Below are 24,304 nucleotides of genomic sequence, written 5' to 3' on the forward strand. Positions count from 1 at the left end.
GTTCAGTGTTGCCGTGGTCATTCCCCTGTGTGCTCCGGCACTGGTGACGGTCCTATTTTCTGAAAGAGCAACACGGTTGCGTTTGCGTCTTTTTCAAGATGTCATTCCGCCCGTGCGTTTCTGGGTGCGGTCGTTCCCTGTCTCTCTCTGATGGTCACAACTGTTGTGTCACGTGTTTGGCTTACAGCACGCTGAGACAGCTTTTGTGGACAGCTCATGTTTTCACTGTGGGAACATGACTGTCGCAGTGTTGAGGGCGAGACTCGCCTTCGTTCGCGGAGAGCGAGTCCCCATTACCATGCCCCACCCTCGGGTGCTGTGTGGGATGGGTGACCGGAGGATAGTGTTGGATGTCCCGCCCGGTAACCATTCCCTGTGGGCTCCTCACTCCTCCCTTCCACTGCAACCACTGGAGCCTCCTGTGTTGTCTGCTGGTCCATCTGTAATGGGTGGGCCAGCGGTTTCACTCGGGGCTCCCCTGGAGGACAGGACGCCGATTGCAGCATCGGAGGGTGAGCTGACTTCTAGAGATGATGACTCGGCTGCATTGTCTCCCTCCGGGAGTTCAATGTTGCCCGAGCCGGATCCAGAATTATCAGCTATGCTGAAACGGGCCGCCGAGGCTGCCGGGCTCGAGTGGAACCTCCACCGTGTCCCGTTCAGTCTCGGTTGGAATCTGGAGTTTGGTATCTTGGGGCGGGCCGCGCTGGTTCTCAGCTCGCCGCCCCAGTGCCTTTCTTTCCCGAAATGCATGGAGAGCTTATCAGGTGGTGAACAGCATCTTTCTCTGCCAGAAACTGCCTGAATAGCTTTTCCCCCTCATTACCCTTGATGGAGGAACGGTGAAGGGTTGCGAGGTGTCCCTCCATTGGAGCGGTCTGTCGACACAGGTGCACCTGTGTCCGGCGGCCGCTGCCTTTTGGGGGGATCCTCGTCTCCCCCCTAAGGCCTGTGAGTTTCGTCCGTTCCGACGGGCAGAGCTTACAAAGCCTGTGGGCAAGCCCCTTCCTCTTGCGTGCTATGGCGTTGCTGCAGGCTAGGGCACCCATGGCATGCACGAGGGTAATCCAGACCGTACGCTCATAGGTGAGCACCGCACTGCATCCGACCTCACCCTCCGGGGTACGGGTGTCGTAGCGTGCGTGATCGGTCTGGCGATGTCCACCTTGGTGGTCCAGTAGCGCCTTCGTTGGCTCAGCCTGGTTGGTATGGCGGATGCGGACAAGGTTCGGTTCCTGGTCTCCCCAATTTCCCAGGTTGGGCTGGTCGGCGACGCGGTGGAGAACTGCATCAAACAGTTCTCTGCCGCTCAAGCGCAGACGGAGGCATCCGGCACATCCTGCCCCGGTGGCCAGCTGCTGCCTCCACCCGCCGCCGGTGGCAGCTCCTCCGCCTGCTCGTCGCCGTGGGCGTTCTCCGGCCGCCGCTCCTGCTGGCCCTCCGCAGCAGCCTCCACCCAGGCCTCAGCAGGGAGCCGGCCGCAGTAGAGACGCCCAGCCCGCTCCAGGCGCTGCCAAGCCAGGTGGCAAGCGACAGCGGAAGCATTCCGGAGCGGGCCGCCCAGGAATGGATGAGATGCTCTTGGAGTGGCACGATCACTCCCTCCCCCCGGGTGAGGGCCGGGTGGAGCCTTTGTTTGTGTGTGTGTCTGTTCCGCCGCTGGCTCCCTAAAAAAAAAAAAAAAAAAAAAAAAAGCGGAGCAAGCGGTACCCACACTTCAAAGAGAGAGCAATTTCATCTGTTCCTGGGTCCCAAGAGGGCCAGTCTGGCGGGTGTGACCCTGTATAGCCTTACACCCCTCAGCTCCCCCTTGGTCGCCAGCAGGCAGCTTGGTGCGTTCGAGGACCCGGTCATCCGCCTTCTCACGCGCCCCCTGCCGCTTGTGGAGACAGGTAAGTGTTGCACAGCACACTAACACCACACTCTCTACTTTGCTGCCCCACCTCAGGCTCGGCTACCCCGCTCAAGTCAGTGATAGTCATCACATTAGGTGTTGAGCAGACGTGCTCCTGAAAATTCAGTGATATTCATCACACCGAGTGTTGAGCAGTGCTCCTGACTTGTGCGTGCTTATCTTATCCTGCTGGCGAAGGATTTGATATAGCCGCTCCTCCAGCCGGTTCGAAGGCCAGTTGTAAACTCGTTCTTCGTGCTACTAGGTGGTGGGTCGTGACCATCTGGGCCCAAGATTGGTCTGCAGCTTTGACCTGAAAGACACGTAGTGTCCTTCCCCTCGAGTGCTCCAGAGCCCGTTGGGTCTTCAGGTCAACTGGAAGAGAGTAATCTCGCCCACGGGCTGAGTATCTCTTTTTCAGTTTTGGAGAGGTACTCGGTCCAACACGTCTCTCCAGTGAGAATGTGTCCAGCTGGTGTTGAAGTGAGAAAGGGTCCCACTGAAAAGATTCAGAGGCTCCTGGGGTATACGATAGCCGCAGCCTTTGGCTTCCTCCGTATGTGACCGCTTCAGCGCTAGCTTTACGATCGAGTCCTGAGGTGACCGTGGCAGAGCAGCTCACCCTGTGTGACTATAGTTCATCCCGGTCTGCTGCCAAACCCTCCTCAGCAGAGGGGCCATGTACAAAGGGCGTGTTTTAACGGGGGCCTGGGCGACCCCCGACTACACGGGCATTCGTGCCTCGAGTTGTTAGACATTGCGGGTGTCACAAACTCTCCCGTCACCTCCTCCTTGGAGTCAGACGCTTCTGAGGGCGCCTTGTTCCACTCCTCCCGCTTACTCAATCGTGCCGCCATCGAGCCTCACGACAGTTATAGCCAGGGCAAGTGGAGACTCCATCCCCTGGGTCCGCTGGGTCTTGACCATTCCGGGGCCGCTCAATTGCCCCCCGGTTTTATTTTTCCGCCAGTGTTTGGGTAAACCGAGCGGACTACCCTTGGACAAACACTGGGTCCCAGCTGCCCCAGGGGCCCGCAGAATACGTTTAACCCCAGTGAGCCTTCTAAGAAGTGACGGCGACTCAGGGTCGCCTTGCGCTGCTCAGGTCAGTGAGATCATCACACTTCATGTTGAGCAGAGTTGCTCCTGAAACTCAGTGAAGTTCATCGCACTCAGGTGTTGAGCAGCAATGCTCCTGTAGCTCAGTGAGTCCATCACAGGTAGCTCAGTGAATTCATCACACGCAGTGCTGAGCAGAAATGCTCCTGGTGCTCAGTGAAGTTCCTCGCACTCAAGTATTGAGCAGAAATGTTCCTGAAGCTCAGTGAGTTTATCACACTCAGGTGTTGAGCAGTAATGCTCCTGAAGCTCAGTGAACTTGTCACACTCAAGTGCTGAGCAGAAATGCTCCTGTCGTTCAGTGAAATTCTTCGCACTCAAGTGTTGAGCAGAAATGCTCCTGAAGCTCAGTGAGTTTATCACACTCAGGTGTTGAGCAGGAATGCTCCTGAAGTTCAGTGAACTTGTCACACTCAAGTGCTGAGCAGAAATGCTCCTGTCGCTCAGTGAGGTTCTTCGTACTCAAGTGTTGAGCAGAAATGCTCCTGAAGCTCGGTGAGTTTATCACACTCAGGTGTTGAGCAGGAATGCTCCTGAAGCTCAGTGAACTTGTCACACCCAAGTGCTGAGCAGAAAATGCTCCTGAAGCCCAGTGATCTTCACATGTTGTGTTGAGCAATGCTCCTGTCTTTTGCGCCCGTCACTTGCACCTACGTGCCAAGTCAGGAGAGGAACAGGTCTTCATAGTTGCCCCTTATTGGCCCAACTAGACCTGGCTCCCATCAACAGCCTTCCTGACTTCCCCGGAAAACTCTTCGGGGGCGGGGCACGATGGCACACGCGTTCTTCCCCCGGGGATTCCGGGCGGTCTTACATCTGAATGCGGAGGTTCAGGTGGCTATCACAAGAATGTGTGATAGTTACCATCACTTCTGCGAGCACCCCCTAGAATGGGGTAGCGTGCTTACGCCTTTAGAAGTGGAACCTAGTCGTTGAGTGCGTCTTCTCTCCAGAGGAGATCCTGAAAGCTTTCGATCACTTCAGTGCTCTCTTTCCTGCAAAATGGGTTGCAGTAGGCTGTTTTCCTAAATCACCCTCAAAATGATGTTGCCTCGGTGTTTAAACGACGCTCATCGTGTTGCAGAAGTATGCAGAAGCACGTTCTGATCGTCAGGTTCCTGAGGAGCAAGGTCTTGTAGATCCTTGTGTCCCTCTTTATCCTCTTGGGCCTTGTCCCTGGTGCGACTGCACTGCAGAGACCGCCCCTGAGCCACTGCAGGTAGTGAGTTAAAAATTCTGTTATATCAGTTCTCCTGCTCGCGTGGTCTCTACTAGAGGGTAGGGACTTGCTCGCTTTCGGTCAACGTATTGTGCCTGGAGTCTGGGCCGGCTAACTCTCACAAGCTGAGACCCCGGCTCGGATTGTGCCCAAGGTTCCTACCTCTCCCGTAATAGGAGCAGGTGGTGAGCCTGCAAGCGCTGCCCTGGAGGAGGCAGATCCAGCCCTGGCTTCTCTGTCCGTTCGCTTGGACGTGTACAGAATGCAAGTCATAGACCTCAGACCAGCTCTTCAAATATCTGTTGGAATTCAGCAGAGAGGGAAGGCTGTTTCCATGCAAAGTTGCACTTAGTGCTTGCCTTCATTTCGGCAAAGATCCGAGATGCAACATGTCCACTTAGGTGTTGAGCTCCTCTATGATGAGTGTAAAGTGCTCCGCCTGGGCCTTGACGATATACTTTGCTAAACAGATTCTAGAGTTGGGGGCTGGACGACACCTAGTTGAACCGCTGCTTCCCGTGGGCTCCCTTCTGATGAAGCCAGTTTCACCGTGAGCCCGGTTCAAGTGTCGGCTTGCTGCGCCATTCCCCTCCTATGGACCGGATACGTGCGCCTTTCTACTCCAGTTGAGTTCCCTTAAAATTGAACCCTGTTGAGTTCCTCCACACCCCTCCGACGTCGGACGTGCGGAACGTCTGGTGTTAGGCCTACCACTCGTAAGCAGTGTGGAACCTGTGTTAGGCTGGGTCCATATGTTGCGGTCCCTTCGGTGACCCCATATGTGTATTCTTCCACGATACGGCTCCCTGCGGTGAGCCCGTGTCTTCCCTCGGCAGAGTCTCTCTGCCGTCACTGTCCGGTGTGTCTCCCCCCGTCTTAGGCTGGAGCCACCCCAGTGACATTCCATATGTTAGACTGCCCGGTTTCCGCCCAGTTCATATGTGTATTCTCCACATTACCTCCCTCGGGTTGGATGTGGCTTCCGCAGCGTCCCTTCCTTCCAACGTACGGGGAACGCTTTCCCAGTGGTCTTGTAGGAACAGCAGTGACTTCCCTGGCCTAAGCCCTGTCCTTCCCCGCCTTAAGTTTGCGGGGGCATCAGGAGGCTTTGGTTTAGGCACTGGAAGGTGGCAGCGTTAATGGCGTGTTCAATGGTTGATCCCATTTCAGTCGGCGTCGACTACGTCCGACGTTATCGACTGAAAGGGAACGTCCTGGTTGCGTATGCAACCCACCGTTCCCTGAAGGAGGGAACGGAGGACGTAGTCCCCTTGCCACTACCGCTGGACCACCGCTGACCCCGGGTTACTCTCGGCTCCTCAGCGAAAAGCAACTAGTGCGTGCATCCACTTCCGTATTTATACCCGCGCCGCGGGGGCGGAGTGTGTGATGCGAATCACGCACGCCAATTACATTGGCTCGTTCAATAGTACTCGAAGAAGACAGGCTCTCTAGCAAGATCCCATTTCAGTCGGCGTCGACTACGTCCTCCGTTCCCTCCTTCAGGGAACGGTGGGTTGCATACGCAACCAGGACGTTCTCTTTCCATAATCTGTATTCAAAATTGACTGTTCTGCCCTCAGTCGGCTGATACAGACACTTTACAATATGAGTCCGTCTGGCAAATACAGATGCCCAAAACAAGTATTTGCACTGTATAAATGTGTGAATGTAATTCATCAGATTAAGTGGCTGGATCTGTGTCTTATATGATATTTTGTTATCTAATGTGATGTCATTCATGTTTATTTTGGCTCAAGTATCCATCCACTTTTTTGGAATGTATTTTATTATTTTATATGCTAATACAGGTCAAAAGTTTTAAATAATTAAGTTTTTTTTTTCTCTTCTGCTCACCAAGGCTGCATTTATTTCATTAAACGTTTGTTTGGTAAAAAAAAAATATTACAGTTAAAGTAATATTGTGAAATATTATCACAATTTTAAATAAGTGTTTTCTATTGTAATATAGTATTTTAAAGTGTAATTTATTCCTTTGTGCAAAGCGGCTATTACTCAGCTATTAAAATTCAGCATTTTAAAATTATATTCAAATAGAAAACACCTATTTAAATGGTTACCATATTTACTGTATTTTTGATCAAATAAATGCAGCCGTTGTGAGCTGCTTAAACATTTAAAAAATAAAATCTTAATTATAACAAACATTTGCCCGGTAGTGTATATGTATCATATTAAAATCTGCATGGAAATTCAAAGATTATGTATATTGTATTTTGCAAAATCAAATACATTTTTACATTTCAAATTTGATTTAAAAGCCCAATCATGAACCCAGGTTTGAACCAAGGTCATCAATTTAAAATGGTGTTTTCTATTTCCAGATGGAATTTATGGATTTAAATAAAATCTTTATATATATATATATATATATATATATATATATATATATATATATATATATATATATATACACACACATTTTAAGCTCTTTTCTACAATATTTCATCCGCTAGTTATTGTTGTTGTCTTGTGTACAGTAAAACCCGCTCTTAGTGATGTCCGATTTGTGAGCGAATCATTCTTTTGAGTCGATTCTTTTTTTTTGTGAGTCACTCTGAATGACTTGTTAGCGAAATTAATCCTTTTAAAAATCCATATCCAATGACTGGAAAGTTCATAGCAATTCATTGGTCAAAAAGTGCAGAAACCCTTATAAACGTAAGCACTAAATTTGATTCACAGCTTTTGATGACTCGAAATCAATTATGAAGCTAATCTGAGCGCTGATACGAGGTGCTGAACTCAATCAATGATTTCCTTCTGCGTCCTCTTTTTGTCATTTAGGTGTTTTCCAGAAAGACGCGGCCCAACTAGATTAATATTGAAAGGTCATGGCTCCTTGCTCTTTGAGAAATGATTGGTTGATGGATTTGACATAACCCAATCAATGACTGTGTCTCGGTCCCATTTTAAAACACATTGGCGTTCGGATCTCAGTATTTACTTCAGCTCATTGCAGGGAAAACAACTCAGCGGTTGTTTGGCTATGATAATGTCTCCATTTCTGATGTTTTTAGACTTTAGAAAGGGAAATGGATTTGTTGCCTATTTGATGGTGTGTGCTATAGCCTGTTTATGAAAATGAGAGAGCCTTTGAGAGAAGATTTACTGGTCCAGTCAAGTCACAATGTCATAGTGCTTTTACTCAGCAAAAGTCCCGTGTCTCTAACGGATCTGGTAACGTGTGCTGTATTTATCAGTAAGCCACGCTCTAGCGCTGCAGGTGACACTGATGTATGTCCTGCATGATGGATGGCTTTTGTGCCTGTATGCAAGTCCATTAGTTGAGCTGTTGCTGTAGTATTTTGCTGTTTGTCAGTGTTAGTCACATTCATACATCTGGCGTTTCAGCAGCCGCTGTAAAAGCTTTTGGGCAGTTCTGGGGAACTTTAGACTGCTGTTTCTTGCTAAAAGCCTGCAATGAGTTTAATTTATGGTTGTTTTTAGTTATTAATATATCGTTGGTTGGCCAAAATCATATCCGCACAATTTTGCATGTTTCATTGTGTTATATATTTTTAAATTGACTCCAAGTACAGCTACGAAATATGCTTATATTAAACAAAAATTTGAATAACATTAGAATAAAGGGAAAATATGTCTATATATATATATATATATATATATATATATATATATATATAGGTTCAGAAAAGAAGGTACACAAGCTGTCACTGGGACGGTTCTAATATGTACCATTTAGGTACTAATATGTCCACTTTTGGTACCAATATGTTCCTTTGAGGGACTAATATGCACACTTTAGGTACAAAGGTATACTTATTGAAAAGGTACCGCCACAATGACAGCTTTTGTACCTTTTTTTAGAGTATACTGTATACCGTATTATGCTGTAAAAAAATGTAATATTGTGAAATATACGTATTTTACTAAAAAGCCTTTTCTATTTAATATGTTTTTAAAATGTATTTTCTGTAATGGTGATGCTGCAAAAAAAAAAAAAAATTAAATCACCATTTATTTTAAATAGAATGTTCTTGTAACAGTTTAAACGTCTTTACTGTCACTTTTGATCAATTTGAATGTATCCTTGCTGAAAAGTATTCATTTCTTTTTTTGAAACGTTTCGACCCCAAACTTCTGTACTTCTAAATATACTATATTATTTATTGCTTCCCCCCCCCTAATTTTAAAAGCGTTGAAAGTTGATGGGTTGTCTTAACAGCAAGTTGACTAATTGGTCGTAATTAAAAGTCCTGTATAATTAGGCTGGTTTCAGGCTCACCTTTTCAGTAATAATAATATAATGCATATGTTTAGTTTGAATAACAGATTGCATATATTGAGCCAGATTACGTAACAATCTGTCTGTCCTCTCCTCTCTCTAGACAACACAGCCGGCATCCGAACGCAGCGGTCCGGGTTTAACCGTCAGGAGCAGAACGTGTACCTGTTGCCCATCCTGGTGGTGGACAGTGGCCCTCCGGCCCTCAGCAGCACGGGGACCCTCACCATACACGTGTGTGGCTGTGACCCGGACGGGGCCATTCAGTCCTGCAACGCCACGGCGTACGTCATGTCCACTGCGCTCAGTCCTGGTGCTCTAATCGCACTGCTGGTGTGCATCCTCATTCTCATAGGTAAAACCTTTTACTTCACCAACTTTCTTTATTGATTTAACGTCTGTGAGAATATAGTTCAATGCATTAAAGAGGACCTATGTGTTAGTTTTTTTTTCTACTTTCTTCTTTCTTAAGTTTGTAATATTTCTATTTGAGTATGAAAAAGTTCTGCAAAGTTCCAAAGCACAAAGTTCCTCCAGCGGGAGTTATTCTCTATATCAGTGTCAGTGTTTCTGAACTCCCTGAAACGCCTCCATTGTAGTCTTGAGTTTCTTCCGGGAATGAACATGTAACAATATTCCTCATTACAATAATTCATAGGCGGGGCCTGGTTGAGTTAGTTAGTAGTGTGTTGAAAGGTAAGGGGCGGGACATTTCCCAAACACGTTCTAAGCGCTTGACCAATCACAACACATGGCTCCAGCCGACCAATCAGAGCACAGTGTGCTTTTCAGAAGGAGAGGCTTCATAGAGACAGGAACTAAACAGAGTGTTACTGACAGACTGGGAAGAGAGGAGCCGCAACAATGGAGAATATGGGAAAAATAATGAACATTCAAGCATGAAAAACTGTTCTAGTAAAAAAACTAAATCAAGACTTTGTAAAAGGGTATTATATGGCCACTTTAACTACAAATGTGAAATGTGCGCTTCAGGAAGCCAAGCGGGCATGAAACTTAAGTAAAGCATGCATTTTAGTGTTGTGCATTGTCCTTTTGAGCGTGGACTACTTTTCTAGGTGGATGAACTTGTTATGCATTAATGATGTAATTCCTGTGGGTGGAGTTCGTTGAATGTAAACAGTGTGTTACAGATAGTTGCATCACACACTCACAAGGGTACCAAGCAAAAGTAACCAAGTTTTATTTGTTTGTTTTTTGCTGGTTTTGCGATGAAAGACTTTGACAGACTGAGTTGATCTGCGATTCTGTCACACCAGTCTCATGCTGTATGCATGCAATATTATGTTATCGCTATAGCTTTGAAACAGTGTGACAGATTTGACAGCATATTGACTACCAGCATCATGTAGCTTGACTGGTAGAACATTGCAGAGGTCATGGGGTTGAATCATATTGTGAACAAATGAACTGATGAAATTTGTTATTTGAATTCACTGTTTGCTATGGATAAAACTCATAAAATCAAGTCAAAAGATTTTGCACACTTTAATGAATTTGCTTCTCATGATCTTAAAAACCTTTTTAAGTCGATGCCTAAATGCATAATTTGTATTTATTACTAATAATAGTCATTATTTAATTAATTCATTATTTCATTATTTAATTTTAAAATAATTATTATAGACTATTAAATTATGTTAAAATTCTGCATATTTAAAACATTTATTCACAGTTCTCATCTGATAGCTTTCCATGGATTTTCATTGTTTCCCATTCTTTCATACTCACTCCTGCATTTATTATTTGTGGCATGCTGTTCATAGAATTTAAGTGGTAAATATGCCAGAAGATTTATTCAGTTTTTATCTACAGTATGCATTTAATTTATACAGTATGTATACCCTTCAAACAAAACCCTTAACAAAACACAGATCACCAAGTGACTAATGGATCTCGAAGATGCAAATACATCCACTTGAGAATGTGTGTTTGAGCATTATTATCTGCATTTATGGATCGATTAATAAGACCTTTAATCAGTAGTGTGCATTGAGACCAGCAGACTATAGAGTCAAGCAAGTGCTGAACATTTTTTATGCTTGTGCACACACACACACACACACACACACACACACACACACACACACACACACACACACACACGTTTACCTCTACGACCGCTGTAACTCTTTTAATGGTCCATCATCATTCTTTAAAACCTTGTTCGTGGGTTCAAATGCGGCGGGAGGCAAAAAACCAAACTAGAATTACATGAAAGCTGATCAATATTTCATACAGCATCCTCTGCCCACTGACTGCAGTTGCTCATCCTCTATCAGGAAGAGTACGAAAGCTTTTGTTCACGCAGAGCGAAGACACACACACAAAACAAGCCTCAGTGAATGACATCCAGCCTCTCTAGTGGAGAACTGGTAAGTTAAGGGAAGCTCGTGAAAAGAGCAGCATCAGCACCGCTGTCCCCGCGGATCACTGAGCGCTTTAAATAGAGCAGCCTTTCCAGACATCCACGGCACTCCTGTTCCTGTGTAGAAGAGCCGTTGGACTGCGGTTCTGTTGTCATCGCTGAAAGTTTTATGACTTTCTTTTGGCCTCAGTATATCTGTCTTTATTTCTCTCCTCTCCACTTAGAGCTTTTCCCATCCCTCTTTCTCTCTCTCTCTGTCCTCTGCAGTCGCTTATAAAGTATGCCACATGAATTGTTCTCACTCAGCTGAGCATGGTTTTTTCCCTCCCTGTTGCTCATCGTTCCTGCGGTAAATCATTTATAAGTCGTGTGCGGGTCATCAGACGCACATCCTTTCTGTTTAATTAGCCATGTTTGCTCAGTCAAGCATCACTATCATCATTGCTCATACTTTTAGTCAGGGACTTTTCAAAACCATTAACCCTAAGTATTAGAGCTTGTTGTAAAATAATAATACAGTCCTTGAAAGCATTGTTTTATGCTTTTTTCTTCCCTATCCACTATTAGTTTTGTGAATAAAATACTATTTTTAAGCATTTAAACAACAAGTTTAGATATTATTATAAAATAAAACCATAAAAAACATTTTCATTACTTGAAATAAGATAAACATTAACTGAACTGAAATGCCAAGTCAACAAAAGACTAAAACTAACACTGAAATAAACATTAATAAAAACGATATAGATATATTTAAAAAAACACACACACACACACAAAAACAATATTAAAACTATAACTGTAATTAAATAAATATATGTATTCATAAAAAATTCTAAATATTAATAAAAACTATAATCCTATCTAAATTATACTGAAATAACATGGCTTTATATCAAGTAGATATAAAGTGTGTCCAAACTGTTGACTTTCATCATCATCTTCCCTCTGGAGAAGTCAAGTTTGAACACGTCAAACATGTTGTTCAGGTTGATCTCTGGATTCAGGACCTTTGAGTACGTGGTTGCCATTGAGATTGTGATTATATAACATGAAATTGGTTAAGACAAACTAATAAGGCAACAATTTGATGTGTAAACTTTTTTTATTTTTATTATTAGCTATCACTACATCTTTCGTAATATTTTTGACTGTAGTTGTTGTTGCAGCCAAGTGTGGGTATCTGCAGTTCAGAGTAATAAAAGGTACGGAGCGTGTCGTATGGTTTGGGGCATGTTAAAGGTAGGGGGTGTGCTGAAAGGTAAGGGGTATGTCGAAATGTAGGGGTGTGCCAAAAAGTATGGGGCGTGTCCAGTGGTTGGGGCCGTGCTGAAAGGTAGGGGGTGTGCTTAAAGGTAGGGAGCACGTTGAAATGTAGGGGTGTGCCAAAATGTATGGGGCGTGTCCAGTGGTTGGGGGCGTGTTAAAAGATAGGGGGTGTGCTTAAAGGTAGGGAGCATGTCGAAATGTAGGGGGTGTGCCGAAAGGTTGAGAGTTGGTCAAACGATTGGGGGTGTGTTGGAAGGTAGGGGGTGTGTTGAATGGTTGGGGGCGTGTTGAAAGGTGGGGGTGCCAAAAAGTAGGGGGTGTGCTGAAATATGGGGGGTGTGTGTCAAAAGGTAAGGGTATGTCGAAATGTTGGGCTTCATGCTGAAATGTAGGGGTGTGCCAAAAAGTATGGGGCGTGTCCAGTGGTTGGGGGTGTGCTGAAAGGTAGGGGGTGTGCTTAAAGGTAGGGAGCATGTCGAAATATTGGGGGTGTGCCAAAAGTTTGGGAGTTGGTCGAACGGTTGGGCGCGTGTTGCAAGGTAGGGTGTGTGTCAAATGGTTGGGGGCGTACTGAAGGGTAGAGGCTGTGTTGAAAGGTGGGGGACCGGGGTGTGCTGAAAGGTAGGGGGTTTGTTAAAAGGTAGACGGTGTGTCGAAAGGTAGGGGGCATGCTGAAATGTGGGGTTGTGGCAAAAACTAGGGGGCGTGTCAAACCATTGGGGGTGTGCTGAACGGATAGACGCCGTGTTGAAAGGTTGGGTGTGTGTGGAAAGGTAGAGGTGTGCTGAAGGGTAAGGGTTGTGTTGAAAGGTAGGGGCATTCATAAATGTAGGGGTGTGCCAAAGAGTAGGGGCCATGTCGAATGTTTGGGGTGTGCTGAAAAGTAGGAGTTGTGTTGAAAGGTAAGAGGCTTGCTGAAATGTAGGGGTGTGCTGAAAAGTAGGGAGAGTGACGAACAGTAGTGGACGTGCCGAAAGGTAGAAGTGTTTCAAAAAGTAGGGGTGTGTCGAACGGTAGTGGGCGTGTGGAAAGGTAGGGGTATGCCAAAAGTAGGGGGCGTGTTGAAAGGTAGCAGTCATATCACAGACTTAAGAGTGCAATACAGTAAGAAATCACTTAGCAACCATCTAAGTATCTGCATAGCAATTTGGTAAAACACATTAGCAACCGCATAGCAATGCCTAAGCAACTACTCGCAACACTCATCACTGTGGTGAGTGTTTTCATGTACAAATACCACTCATTCTTCGAAAATATCTCATCATCTTGACATTAGTTTTAATGTGTGAGCGAAGCACCTAAAAATTGATCTCTAATTAATTCAATTTAAATGTCGTCCCAAAGGACATGATCCTCTTCTGAAATGAACAATCTCATGATGTTGAAGGGAAGAGGGTGTCCCTCCTGATCACAGCCTTCTTTCAATGCCGCACCATTCCTATTAGATCAATTTGTGGCATGATAAGGAGGGAATGAAAACAAATTTCTGCCTAATTACCTTCAAACAAACAACCCCTCCATCAGTTCATTCTGAGGGTGACGTGATAAATCCATTTGGGCGCAGCAAGGCATCTGCACACATCCGTCCCAATTACAGCCCATCTGCCATGACGGGAGTCCTGGCCACCCGCTGCCCAAGGGTAAATTAGCCGTCTTGTCAGGTCCGCTTAACCGAACATCTGCACGGCAAGGAGTCGCAACATGTTTCACAAAGGCAGGTACATAATGTGGTTCTTCACCCCATACCTTCAGTACAACGTAGGACGCGATGGGGGTCTGGATTCGTAGCTCATTCCAGATGGAGAAAGTGTGCTGGGTTGTTGCGGGGAAAAAAGTGCTGCGACCTTTTAGTGATTCAATTCCTGCTAATTCTAAACCAGCCTATGTAATCGATGCATGTAATCCCGTAATGTGTCTAAAGACTAGTCTGTATGCATGCATCTTCACAGGAATTACCACTTTAATGCTGAGCGTCATTTAGTATGCATCATGCACTGCAAATGCAGTCCGTGGAACTCAATTCACTTTACCTGGCTCCCGGCCATTTAGAGTCCTTGATCATGCCAGAATCGAAGAATAACTTGAAGAGAGAACTTGGTCAAAGACTTATCTCTCCAAGGCTTATGGAAAATACTGAATCAAAGACCCAGGGAGCTGTGCGCTTCTGTGAGGAGTCGCACCGTCTGCGGCGTTAATCGCTCCCGTGTTTTTAGCCATTTGTTGGTCAGTAAACAATTGCAGACTGACCTATGGCAAGTCAGTTACACAGATTAATTTACCTGCCATTTTTTCTCCTCCGAACATGTTTGGGGTAGATAAACACTGACAGAAAGTGTTGGCTGAAAGAAATAAACGGCAGTAAGTAATAATAATTCTTTCAACTGGTTTGTCCTGTGAAATATGAAAGGGAAGTTATGAAACTCCAGGTGTGGGCTATAGCTCGTGAATTGGAAATTGCCGTATCAGATTGATTTGTCATTTCCGGAAAGGGGCCGAGTGTGTTCATTTTCTGTCTTGTTTGCACACCGCTTTGTCAGTTTTCATATGGTTGGAGCTGCTTGCAAAGCTCAGAACACATGGTTCATGGCGAACAAATTTAGCTTCAACTTCACAGCGAGAGCCTTCATAATGCGCTCATCCTTTAATTTACTTGTGTGTCCTGTTCTACCAGAAAAGCCATCCATAAAACAAGTTTCTTAGTGTGCAGTCTGCACTCTAAATATATATTTTTTCCTCAAATGCATTTTTTACTTATGTACATCTATTTATCCATTCATCCATCCATCCATCTTATTTTTAAGGTAACACTTTACATTAGGCAACATGTATACATTATCAACTATAGTAGTAGGGAGGTTAAAAAATAGGCCTTTGACTTCAAGTCATGATGCAAAGGTCTCCTTTGGTATGGAAGTACCTTAGGGTCATACAAATCAATTTATCCTAAGACACAAGTGAGATCACACTTTGTATCAGAAATAAACATGTTTTTTTCAAAAATGGCCGCCAATGCGCGCCGAAAATACTCTAGAGCCCATATCTTTGCTTCTGTTATCGCTATAATGACAAATTTGGTGTCAAAGTGTACATTTTTGGGGTCAAGGAATCCAATAAAATTGGTTTCAAGATTATAAAAATAATAATTTTCCCCATACCATGACAATTGGGGGTAAATATGCACATTTCACATAAAAATTGTCATCAGAGTGACTTTAATTATCTTTTCCTTCAAAAAAAAATAATTTTGTATTTAAGCAGTGCAACTACTTCTGTACATTACATTTGTCCTAAGTAGCATGAGATTTCGACCACTCAGGAGTAGCCTATAGCATATCAGTTCCTGCAACAACACATCCCATCTGCACCAGGAGGTTAACACTTTGAGGTTCGTATGACTTTCTCATTAAATAGAAAAATGTTTTTAATGTAAGATAACTAATAAATAGCTAGCTAGCTGACTATGGGAAAAAAAACCTTATAGGGAAAACCTATTTTCTCGAGAATACTGAAGCCAAAAATTATCCTTATAATTTTTATTAATTTAAAACACACTTGCTGCAGCTAACAGACCTACGCGAGGCAGCTCGCGTGCCTATTGGATGCTATGCGGCAACTGCTACAACCTATCGAGGCACTGCACGTGACGTAAGCACCAATGAGTGGGCGTGTGGGCGAATGGGCGTGGCTTATGCCTATATAAGCCAGAGCTGGATAAGATGCTCCTTGGTTTTCATCGACTGAAGCGAAACCAGATGGTAGCACAAGCACGGCAGGGTTACGCAACACTCATTCCCTCTTCTAGAGAGAACCGAGGTTACGTTAGTAACCGTGACGTTCTCTTACGAGAGTACTCTCATGTTGCGTAAGCTAGCTTACGCTACGGGAATCCAATTTAAAACGCTGTACGTGCTAAATCTACCACAACACTGACCCAAGAGCGAGCACCCTGAGTTCATATGATAGGGGATATAAAAATGGGCAGCTAGACCTTTAGATCGGCCACCAAATGTCCTGACTGTCTGAAAGCAGCCGAACGTTCCACGTAAATTCTAAGGGCCCTAACCAGGCAAAGGAGATTCACGTCAGACTCGCTGTCAGATCCGAAGAGAGAAGGTCAGATTGAAGAGGCGGTGGTTCCAGTACCAGTCGGTCGCCTTCCAAGGTTTCAGAGCTGCGACGCATTTCTGATTGACCCTGAATTGAAACAGATCGGAGGCCCAAGCTCGAGACGGCACTCATGCTTTCAGCCACCACTGCAGTGGGCGCATGCGAAGCAGACCCAGCTGGAGTACTGATGATGATGAGGCCATGAGGCCCAGCATTTTCTGAAATCTCTTGAGCGGGACTATAGTGCCGCAATGTTCAGTATGCGCTCTGGCGATAGTCGCGCTGTCATTGACAGCGAGTTCAGCTTTGTGCCCAGAAAGGATATTTCCTGGCTGGGGGACAGCGAGCTCTTCGCCCAATTGACTCTGGGGGGACAGCGAGCTCTTCACCCAATTTACTCTGAGACCAAGATTCTCGAGGTGTTCGAGTAATATGGTCCTGTGTTCTATGAGCTCTGAATGAGATCGAGCTAGAATCAGCCAATCGTCCAAATAGTTCAAATTGTATGCCCTGAAGTTTCAGGGGCGCGAGAGCAGCGTCCATTAACATCATAATGTACAGGATGCCAGGGACAGGCCGAACGGTAGGACTGTGTATTGATATGCCTGGCCCTCGAAGGCAAATCTCAAAAATCGCCTGTGACGAGAGAATGTCAGACTCGCTGTCAGATCCACAGAGACTTGTGCTCTGAAAGGAGTGGTAAGTACTTTGGGGACATAATCATGTCTTGGTTTGAGGATGACCTTGGAGTCATTAGGCCAAAACTCAAGGCACGACGCGCTAACAGAAAATGCGTGTAAGTCACCCACCAGCTTGACTGAGGCGATTGCCACCAGAAAGGCTGTTTTCAATGAGAGATACTTAACCTGTTAACCGTTTCCAGAGCGTCGGCGCACTGAAGCGGTTTTTTTTTAATTTAGTTCAAATTTACTATCAGATTTAATGTTATACCTTGACAAACTATACATCATTAAAAAGATATAATACTCAAGATTCAGTATTTGACCACTATTGTATTCTGAGAAACTTATAGTGACAGTTATGTCTTAATTTATGTCAGGAGTTATGAAATGAAAAAATGAGTCGATACCTTTAATATGAATTATGAGCGTCAGCTGGTCCATTCATAAAAAACACTCCGTGCTGTCGTCATGACAGCGATTCACAAAACAACGTTCCTCAGGGCTTTAGCTCAAAAATGTGCAGACTTGGAGAAATATTGATATATTCTCATAGATTCACATCATATTTCTATAGACAGGAATAATATTTATTGAATTTATACCCAAATGCGTCGATGTAATCATTATGATCGCTTCTTACTGAGATGTGCTGTGTTTTCAATTCATACCAATAGCCTGAGGGCGCTATATGCACAATAACAGTCCATATATGGATCACGAAGAAGACCCATAGTCATGTGACATTCCAGGACGTCACTGATACAGAAAGTAGCTGACAGAGATCGCTGTAACATGCAGATAAAGATGTTTTGAAGACAATAAACATGATTGCAATGATATTTGAGTTACCTGTGTTCTTCAAGCCATGTCAGGTATTTCATAATAATAGATTATATTTATAATGTAATGCTAATCGATATAGATTTCATCATCGTGCAGAACACTATAAATAATACATTTTCTGTCGGATTTTTTTTTTATCTGAAGCCAAATTAGATCACAGAAGATTATTTAAAACACTCGACTTGTGTTATAAAGTAAGTTTGGAGCACAAACATGGTTTTAATCTCATAAATGGTCGTGTATTGATGGTGTGCTAAGCTAACATGCTAGCTAGCCCAGGTGCACCTGCCACCAGCAGTTATTGTTTTATGATTTTTTTCTAAATAGGAATGCTTACTGAAATGTTTCAGTGCATTTGATACCAGTTTCAAATATTTAGTGAGAACTTTGATAAAAGAAATTAGGGTTTGAAACCCTATGAATAGCATGTGAATAGCCAGTCGTTAGTAGCTATAATGCAGACAAAAGAAATGCATATTTAGAGCCATAACCAGTCTGGAGAGGTGTAAATGTGTGCAGGGAGAGACTCACACTGAATGGGGCTCGTTTGCACCACAAAATAATAGAGACAATAGACTGATTAGATGACTCAGAAGATGACTAAACATCAGTTTGCATTTTAGAGTCTAATCAAAATAAAGTAATTTGACATGATCTTGAAAAACATTTAACTAAATAAAGAGTTTTAGACTTATCATTTTCAGATTTTAAATATAAAATGGTCACACATATGGCTTTAGCTGCAGTGCATTTCTAGATTGCTCCAGGGCCAACTTCAATTTTATTTTTATGAAGATGTTTCATAAAAATAAATTTCTAATAACTTTACAAAACTTTGAAGCTATTTAAACATTTTTTTTGACATTATGACAATAATTATTTCTACATTTACAATAAACTACTAGGTGTCAGCTTTCAAATGAGATCATACTTGTGCTTTTAGTGCAAAGGGTTCATGAACTGTATCTGTTTAAGTTTGGGTATGCCATTTCTGGGGATTTTTCAAAAGTGGCCTTGAAGGTTAACAGGTTAAGGTCCCCAGACTGTAGAGGTACGAAAGGGGCACCCTTCATGGCCTCCAGGACCAAGGAAAGGTCCGAGGGGGGGCGAGGAGGGTTCATCCTTCTAGTTCCCCTGAGGAAGCGGACTACAAGGTCGTTCCTACCCAGTGACTGGCCATGCGAATGTTTGACAAACGCAGCAATAGCCGCCACATATACATTGAGCATGGATGGGGATCTACCCTTATCCAAGAGCTCCTGTAGGAAGGAGAGAACCTCCGACACCCCACAATCTTGTGAATCCAGGTTGCGAGCTGAGCACCAACCTGAGAACACTGACCACTTGGAAGCACAAAGCCGTCTAGTAGAGGGCGCTCTAGCTTGCGTAATCGTGTTTAACACTCCGTCGGGGAGACTGACGGGTACCTGTTGATAGCCCACACATGCAGAGCCCAAAGCTCGGGTTGTGGGTCCCAAATCGTACCCCCGGCCTATGAGAGGAGATCTCTCCTCAATGGGACAGGCCACGGAGGCAAGCTCTGAAGCTGCATCAGCTCCGGAAACCAAACTTGGTTCGGCCAGAACGGAGCTACTAGAAGTACACAGGAACCGTTCTCCCTTATACGTTTGATTACCTGTGGTAACAGCATGATCGGAGGGAAAGCATAGAGAGGGCGGCTGGGCCAGTGATGGGCCAGCGCGTCCTTGTTCTTTGTGAAGCATATTGGACACTGAGCGTTGTCTTGAGACGCAAAGAGGTTGACTTCTGCTGTGCCAAAGGTGTCCCACAACAGCTGAACTGTCTGAGGGTGGAGGGACCATTCCCCTGGGGGAACGTTGTCCCTGGACAGCCTGTCTGGATGCACATTAAGATGGCCTGGCACATGCGCCGCTCTCAGCGAGAGTAGGTTGCGCTGAACCCATACAAGGATGCGTTCTGCCAGTGCATGAAGGTTCGGTGATCTCAGACTGCGCTGGTGATTTATGTAGGAAACCACCGACATGTTGTCCGTGCGGACAAGGACATGGTGGCCCTTCAGAAGGGGAAGGAAGAACCGCAAGGCGTTCTCGACCGCCTTCATCTCTAGACAGTTTATGTGCAAGCTCTTTTCTTGGCTTGACCACAGGCCAAAAGTCGGTCTGCCCTCATAGAGGGCGCCCCAGCCCGAATTGGAGGCGTCTGTCGAAACCACTATCAGTTTAGAGATTACTCCCAGGTTTACACCTGTCTGATACCAGTCGACCGCCTTCCAGGGCTCCAGAGCTGTGACACAGTTCTGAGTTAACTTGAGACGTAAACGACCGGATGCCCATGCTCGACGCAGGACGCGCGTCTTCAGCCAGTGCTGTAATGGGCGCATGCGAAGCAGACCTAAACGAAGAAATTATTAAGTTGTGAATGGACTGTGTGCTTGGCATGCGTTTTTTAATAAAAAATTGCATACTTCACCTCCAATTGTCATGTTAAGGACAACATTATTGTTTTTTAGTCTTGGAACCTATTTTATTGGACTCCTTGGCCACAAAAATGTACCCGTTGATACCAAATTTGTCATTATAGCTATAACAGAAGCAAAGATATGGGCCTCTCAAGTATGGTCGGCGGCCATTTTAAAAAAATGTGCGTATATAAGATACAAAATGTGATCTCACTTGTGTCTTAGGATAAATTTATTTCTATGGCCCTAAGGTAATTCCATACCAAAGGGGACCTTTGCATCATGACTTGAAGTCAAAAGTCACTTAACCTCCCTACTATAGGTTTTTTTTCACTCAGTTAACTCCTAATTACTGCGTATTGATAGTAAGTAAGGTAGTGGTTATGTTTAGGTATTGGGTAGGGTTAAGGGATGTAGCATTAATATGTTCTGTATAAGTACTAATAAAAAGCCATAATGTTAATAATATGCATGCTAATAAGCAACTAGTTAATAGCGAATAGTGTTGCCATTTTTGGGATGTATTTAGAAAGATATGTGTTGGGTTAATTAGATCGAGAGTTTTTCTAACTCATAAAGAACATTTAAAAGGGACATTAAAGAGTGCATTGAAATAAATGTAAATCTGAGAAGTGTTTCTAAAAAAATGCGTGATTTTTTTGAGCACCTTTAAGTACTTTGCTGCAGTTTTCTACTATCTAATAAATGGTTGTCTGAGAGCTTTCATCCTTGTCATTCGTCCTCAAAAGGAAAGATGAAAGAAATCCTTTCCGGACCCGCAGACGTTTCCCTCTCAAGATTAGAACGCCAGCCAAGACAATGGCTCTGTTATAACATTAATGATTATGTAAAATGGATAGCCTTTGATCAGACATGTGCCTCCAGAGAAAACATGCTTAATGAAATATTCAGATGATATTCAGATGATCACTTACTGAATTTGAACTTTGCACCACAGACATTATATTGAGCTTATGCATCATAATAGTTTGTATCGTTGCAGATAAAGTCCCTTTGAAATCAAAAGCCAACCGGACTGTGATGTAAACTACATTCTATTCGAGTTGCAGTTTCCACACATGTTATTAGTACAGTACTTAATACCTAAACCATAAAAATGTTTACATTTATATGAGCTGTGTGATGGAGAGCCAAACGATGACAGCAGATTTAATTAAATGTCGATGTATTGTCCAGCAGAAAGCAGACAGCAAAATTGAACACAGTGCACGCTTCATCCCACACCATCATAAAACACAATGATGTTGTGAACATGACACTGCATTAAAACTACAGCATAACACAGTGCACACAAACTAGCTTAATTAAACACATAGTATTAAAAATAAATAATTCAATATCAATTATTCCAGCGATTGCTGCAATGTTATTGTAACAAGGTTCGTTGTTATGGGAAGAAGGAGGCGGGAACCAGCAAACATTGAACAAACTTTAATAAATAATTAAACAAATACAAAAGTAAAGTAAAAGACAGCAGCCCCTCACGGATGAATGCTATCACATATAACAAAACAAAACACAAGTCCAGGCCTGGCCTCTCTCCATCTCCACTGTTTTTGTACCGTGTGAACTGAAAAGAGTAGATTTTATTCTGGTCTGTTGGACCAGAAAATCCGAAAACTGACTGCTTAGAAAAGTAACAACATGATGTGAGGAATAAATCATTTCCATAGCGCAAACGCTGTGGGCGCATAAAGTTTAATACCTTGGGTTTTGGGTTTGTGCACGCAAGCTACTTTTGAACAGTCAATCTCAAAACCTCCACAAGCGTAGTAACCTAAATTGCTAAATCGCTGCTTTTGTCTCCACTTTTAGGAGGCTTAAAACATATGCATGGAGGGAATTAGGTCAGACATTTTTTTTCCTAACAAGAAATCCATATTAAATACATCAGTGTTCCCTAAATTGTAATTGGTTGGACTTTTCTATGAGCTGAAAGAGCCAGCCATATCTGTGAATGCAGCAGTGAGTTTAGCCACCGGTTCTTTGTTTATTTAAACAACACTGACAGATCAAATGTAAGAAAGACGGTATGCAATCACAAATGCAGACGCTAATTAACATAATTCAGCACAGATTAAGGATTCATTGGTTTATTGAGACGGATGCCGCTTTTGTTTTTCCGATTCATTAATTTATTAAATGATCCATCTCAATTGTTTGCCTTTTCAGTTCATGTTTAATTCCTCATTCATATCTGCACTCCACCTCGCGGCAAAGCTTTGTGATATTCTCATTTATTTGTAATCCTTCCTACACTTCTCCTCTCAATCATGTATTGTTAGTGAATGAAGACATTGGGATGGCAGATATATCACTTATTAACCAGTCTCAAATCCTCATGAATAATGCACTCAATTGACCGCCTTTGAATGTTATTGACCAATCCTGCCTTAGCAACTGTTGCTGTGTGCAGTTTTCTAATCTGACACGGTTTTGTTCCCTTCTAAAGGTTGTTTGCAATTTTCATTTTTTTGCAATCGGTAGGATACATGTATCAACACTTATGGCACTTTTTCAAAACTCTTCACACAGTTCTCCTAAACAACTTTAATTTCACATTCCAAATGCACTAATTGAATGGACTCAAATCAACTCATTTTCCATAACACAAGCAAAGGTTGTCATTCAACAAACACGCGTTGTCACTCACACTGTAGAGCAAAACCCCAAAAGACACTAACGACAGGCAGCATTATACAATGTAAAAATATATAATAGTATATACAATGTTATCCAGTTCCGCTGGTTAGTCCACTGGTTAGTCCAGCTGTGCCGTCCCATCGCGCAAATAATTTATTCTGTAAATGTGTTTCCATTGTAGTTTATGCACGTTTTCATATGAGATAAAAAGTTTATCCGACTCAAATAAGCGCATATGTTTTTTATGCAATTTTTTTTTATTAATGCGCATCTTGGCGTTTCCATCCAGCGTTTTTGTATGCGATATCCCAAAATGCACATAAAAATAGGTGGATGGAAACATAGCTATTGTTTTGGCACAAAATGCATTCAATGATAAATGATCCACAGTTTAGCCACATAGTCTGATGCTGTGCTCACTGTGTGAAGAGTTTTGAATAAGTATTGAGAAATGGGTCCTAGCAATTGTAAAAAGCTGTAATATCCAGTCAATATATTTTACCGCTTTAGCACATTTTACCGAAAATTTAATTGACCAAGAGGGGTGGAGCTTAGCAAAGGGTAATTTCTAATAGAAACTGCTGTGAGATTATTTCGAGCGTTGTTCTCGTGATGCAGAAAGGACAAGTCTCTCATTAAGATTAAGACGTGGTTGGTAATAAGTTTCCTAGCTGCGATGAGCTGCCAGGTTGGGTTTGTTAATATCCTCCTCGTGTTGTGATGTGATCCACTGAGAGAAGTCGACTTCTGCTGTACAAGCGCCTCAGATGTTTACTGAAGAGTCAATTTGAGGTTAATGGATTTTCCTTTTCCTTTTTGAGAAAATTTGGTTTTCTAATGAGTAATTTTCTTAGAAACTGTGATGCTTGACACATGTAGGCTTTGCATATTTTAAATAAACTCTGTTAATATGTTATAATTTCTCAGGAAAAGTGATGTTGAGGCATATGTTAACAAAGCTCATCTTTAACGTATGTGTTTTAAATGAGATTCAAAGGTTAATTTAGTTAACGTTCCTCTCTGCTGTGGTCAAGATTTGCATTGTGAGGTTAATAGTGACTATTTCTACAGTAGGTGAGTTGAAGTGAACACAGGAGCAGCTTTATTTACAAAACTTGAACAAATACAAATAAACAAAACGTCTCGGTTACGTATGTAACCCTAGTTCCCTGATAGGGAACGAGACGCTGCGTCAAACGCTGCGGGAACGCCCCTGCGTTGTGCGTCATGAAGCACGTATGGAATCAGCCCAATGGAGAGATGAAACGTCATAGGCGGGTGACGTCATCGACCAGGAAACTATAAAGCACCCCAAAAACACAAGCGCATTAGCTTCTGATAGGCTTGAAGGAAGCGCTAACGGGAGTGCCGGGAGTATGGCGGAGCGACGCAGCGTCTCGTTCCCTATCA

At 43.6% G+C, this 24,304-nt stretch overlaps 1 protein-coding gene across 1 annotated transcript in view; it reads left to right on the forward strand.

The window, feature by feature from the left end:
* cdh22 (cadherin 22) overlaps nt 1–24,304 on the forward strand; it is a 222,704-nt gene that overhangs the window by 189,673 nt on the left and 8,727 nt on the right. The window contains exon 11 of the mRNA XM_077197694.1: nt 8,606–8,857. Coding sequence (XP_077053809.1) covers nt 8,606–8,857 — 252 coding nt within the window. The remainder of the gene's footprint in view (nt 1–8,605; nt 8,858–24,304) is intronic.

Source organism: Siphateles boraxobius, unplaced genomic scaffold (assembly GCF_051911475.1).
Source record: "Siphateles boraxobius isolate OS27281-9 unplaced genomic scaffold, OSU_SipBor_1 41, whole genome shotgun sequence".
NCBI classification, from domain to species: Eukaryota; Metazoa; Chordata; class Actinopteri; order Cypriniformes; family Leuciscidae; genus Siphateles; species Siphateles boraxobius.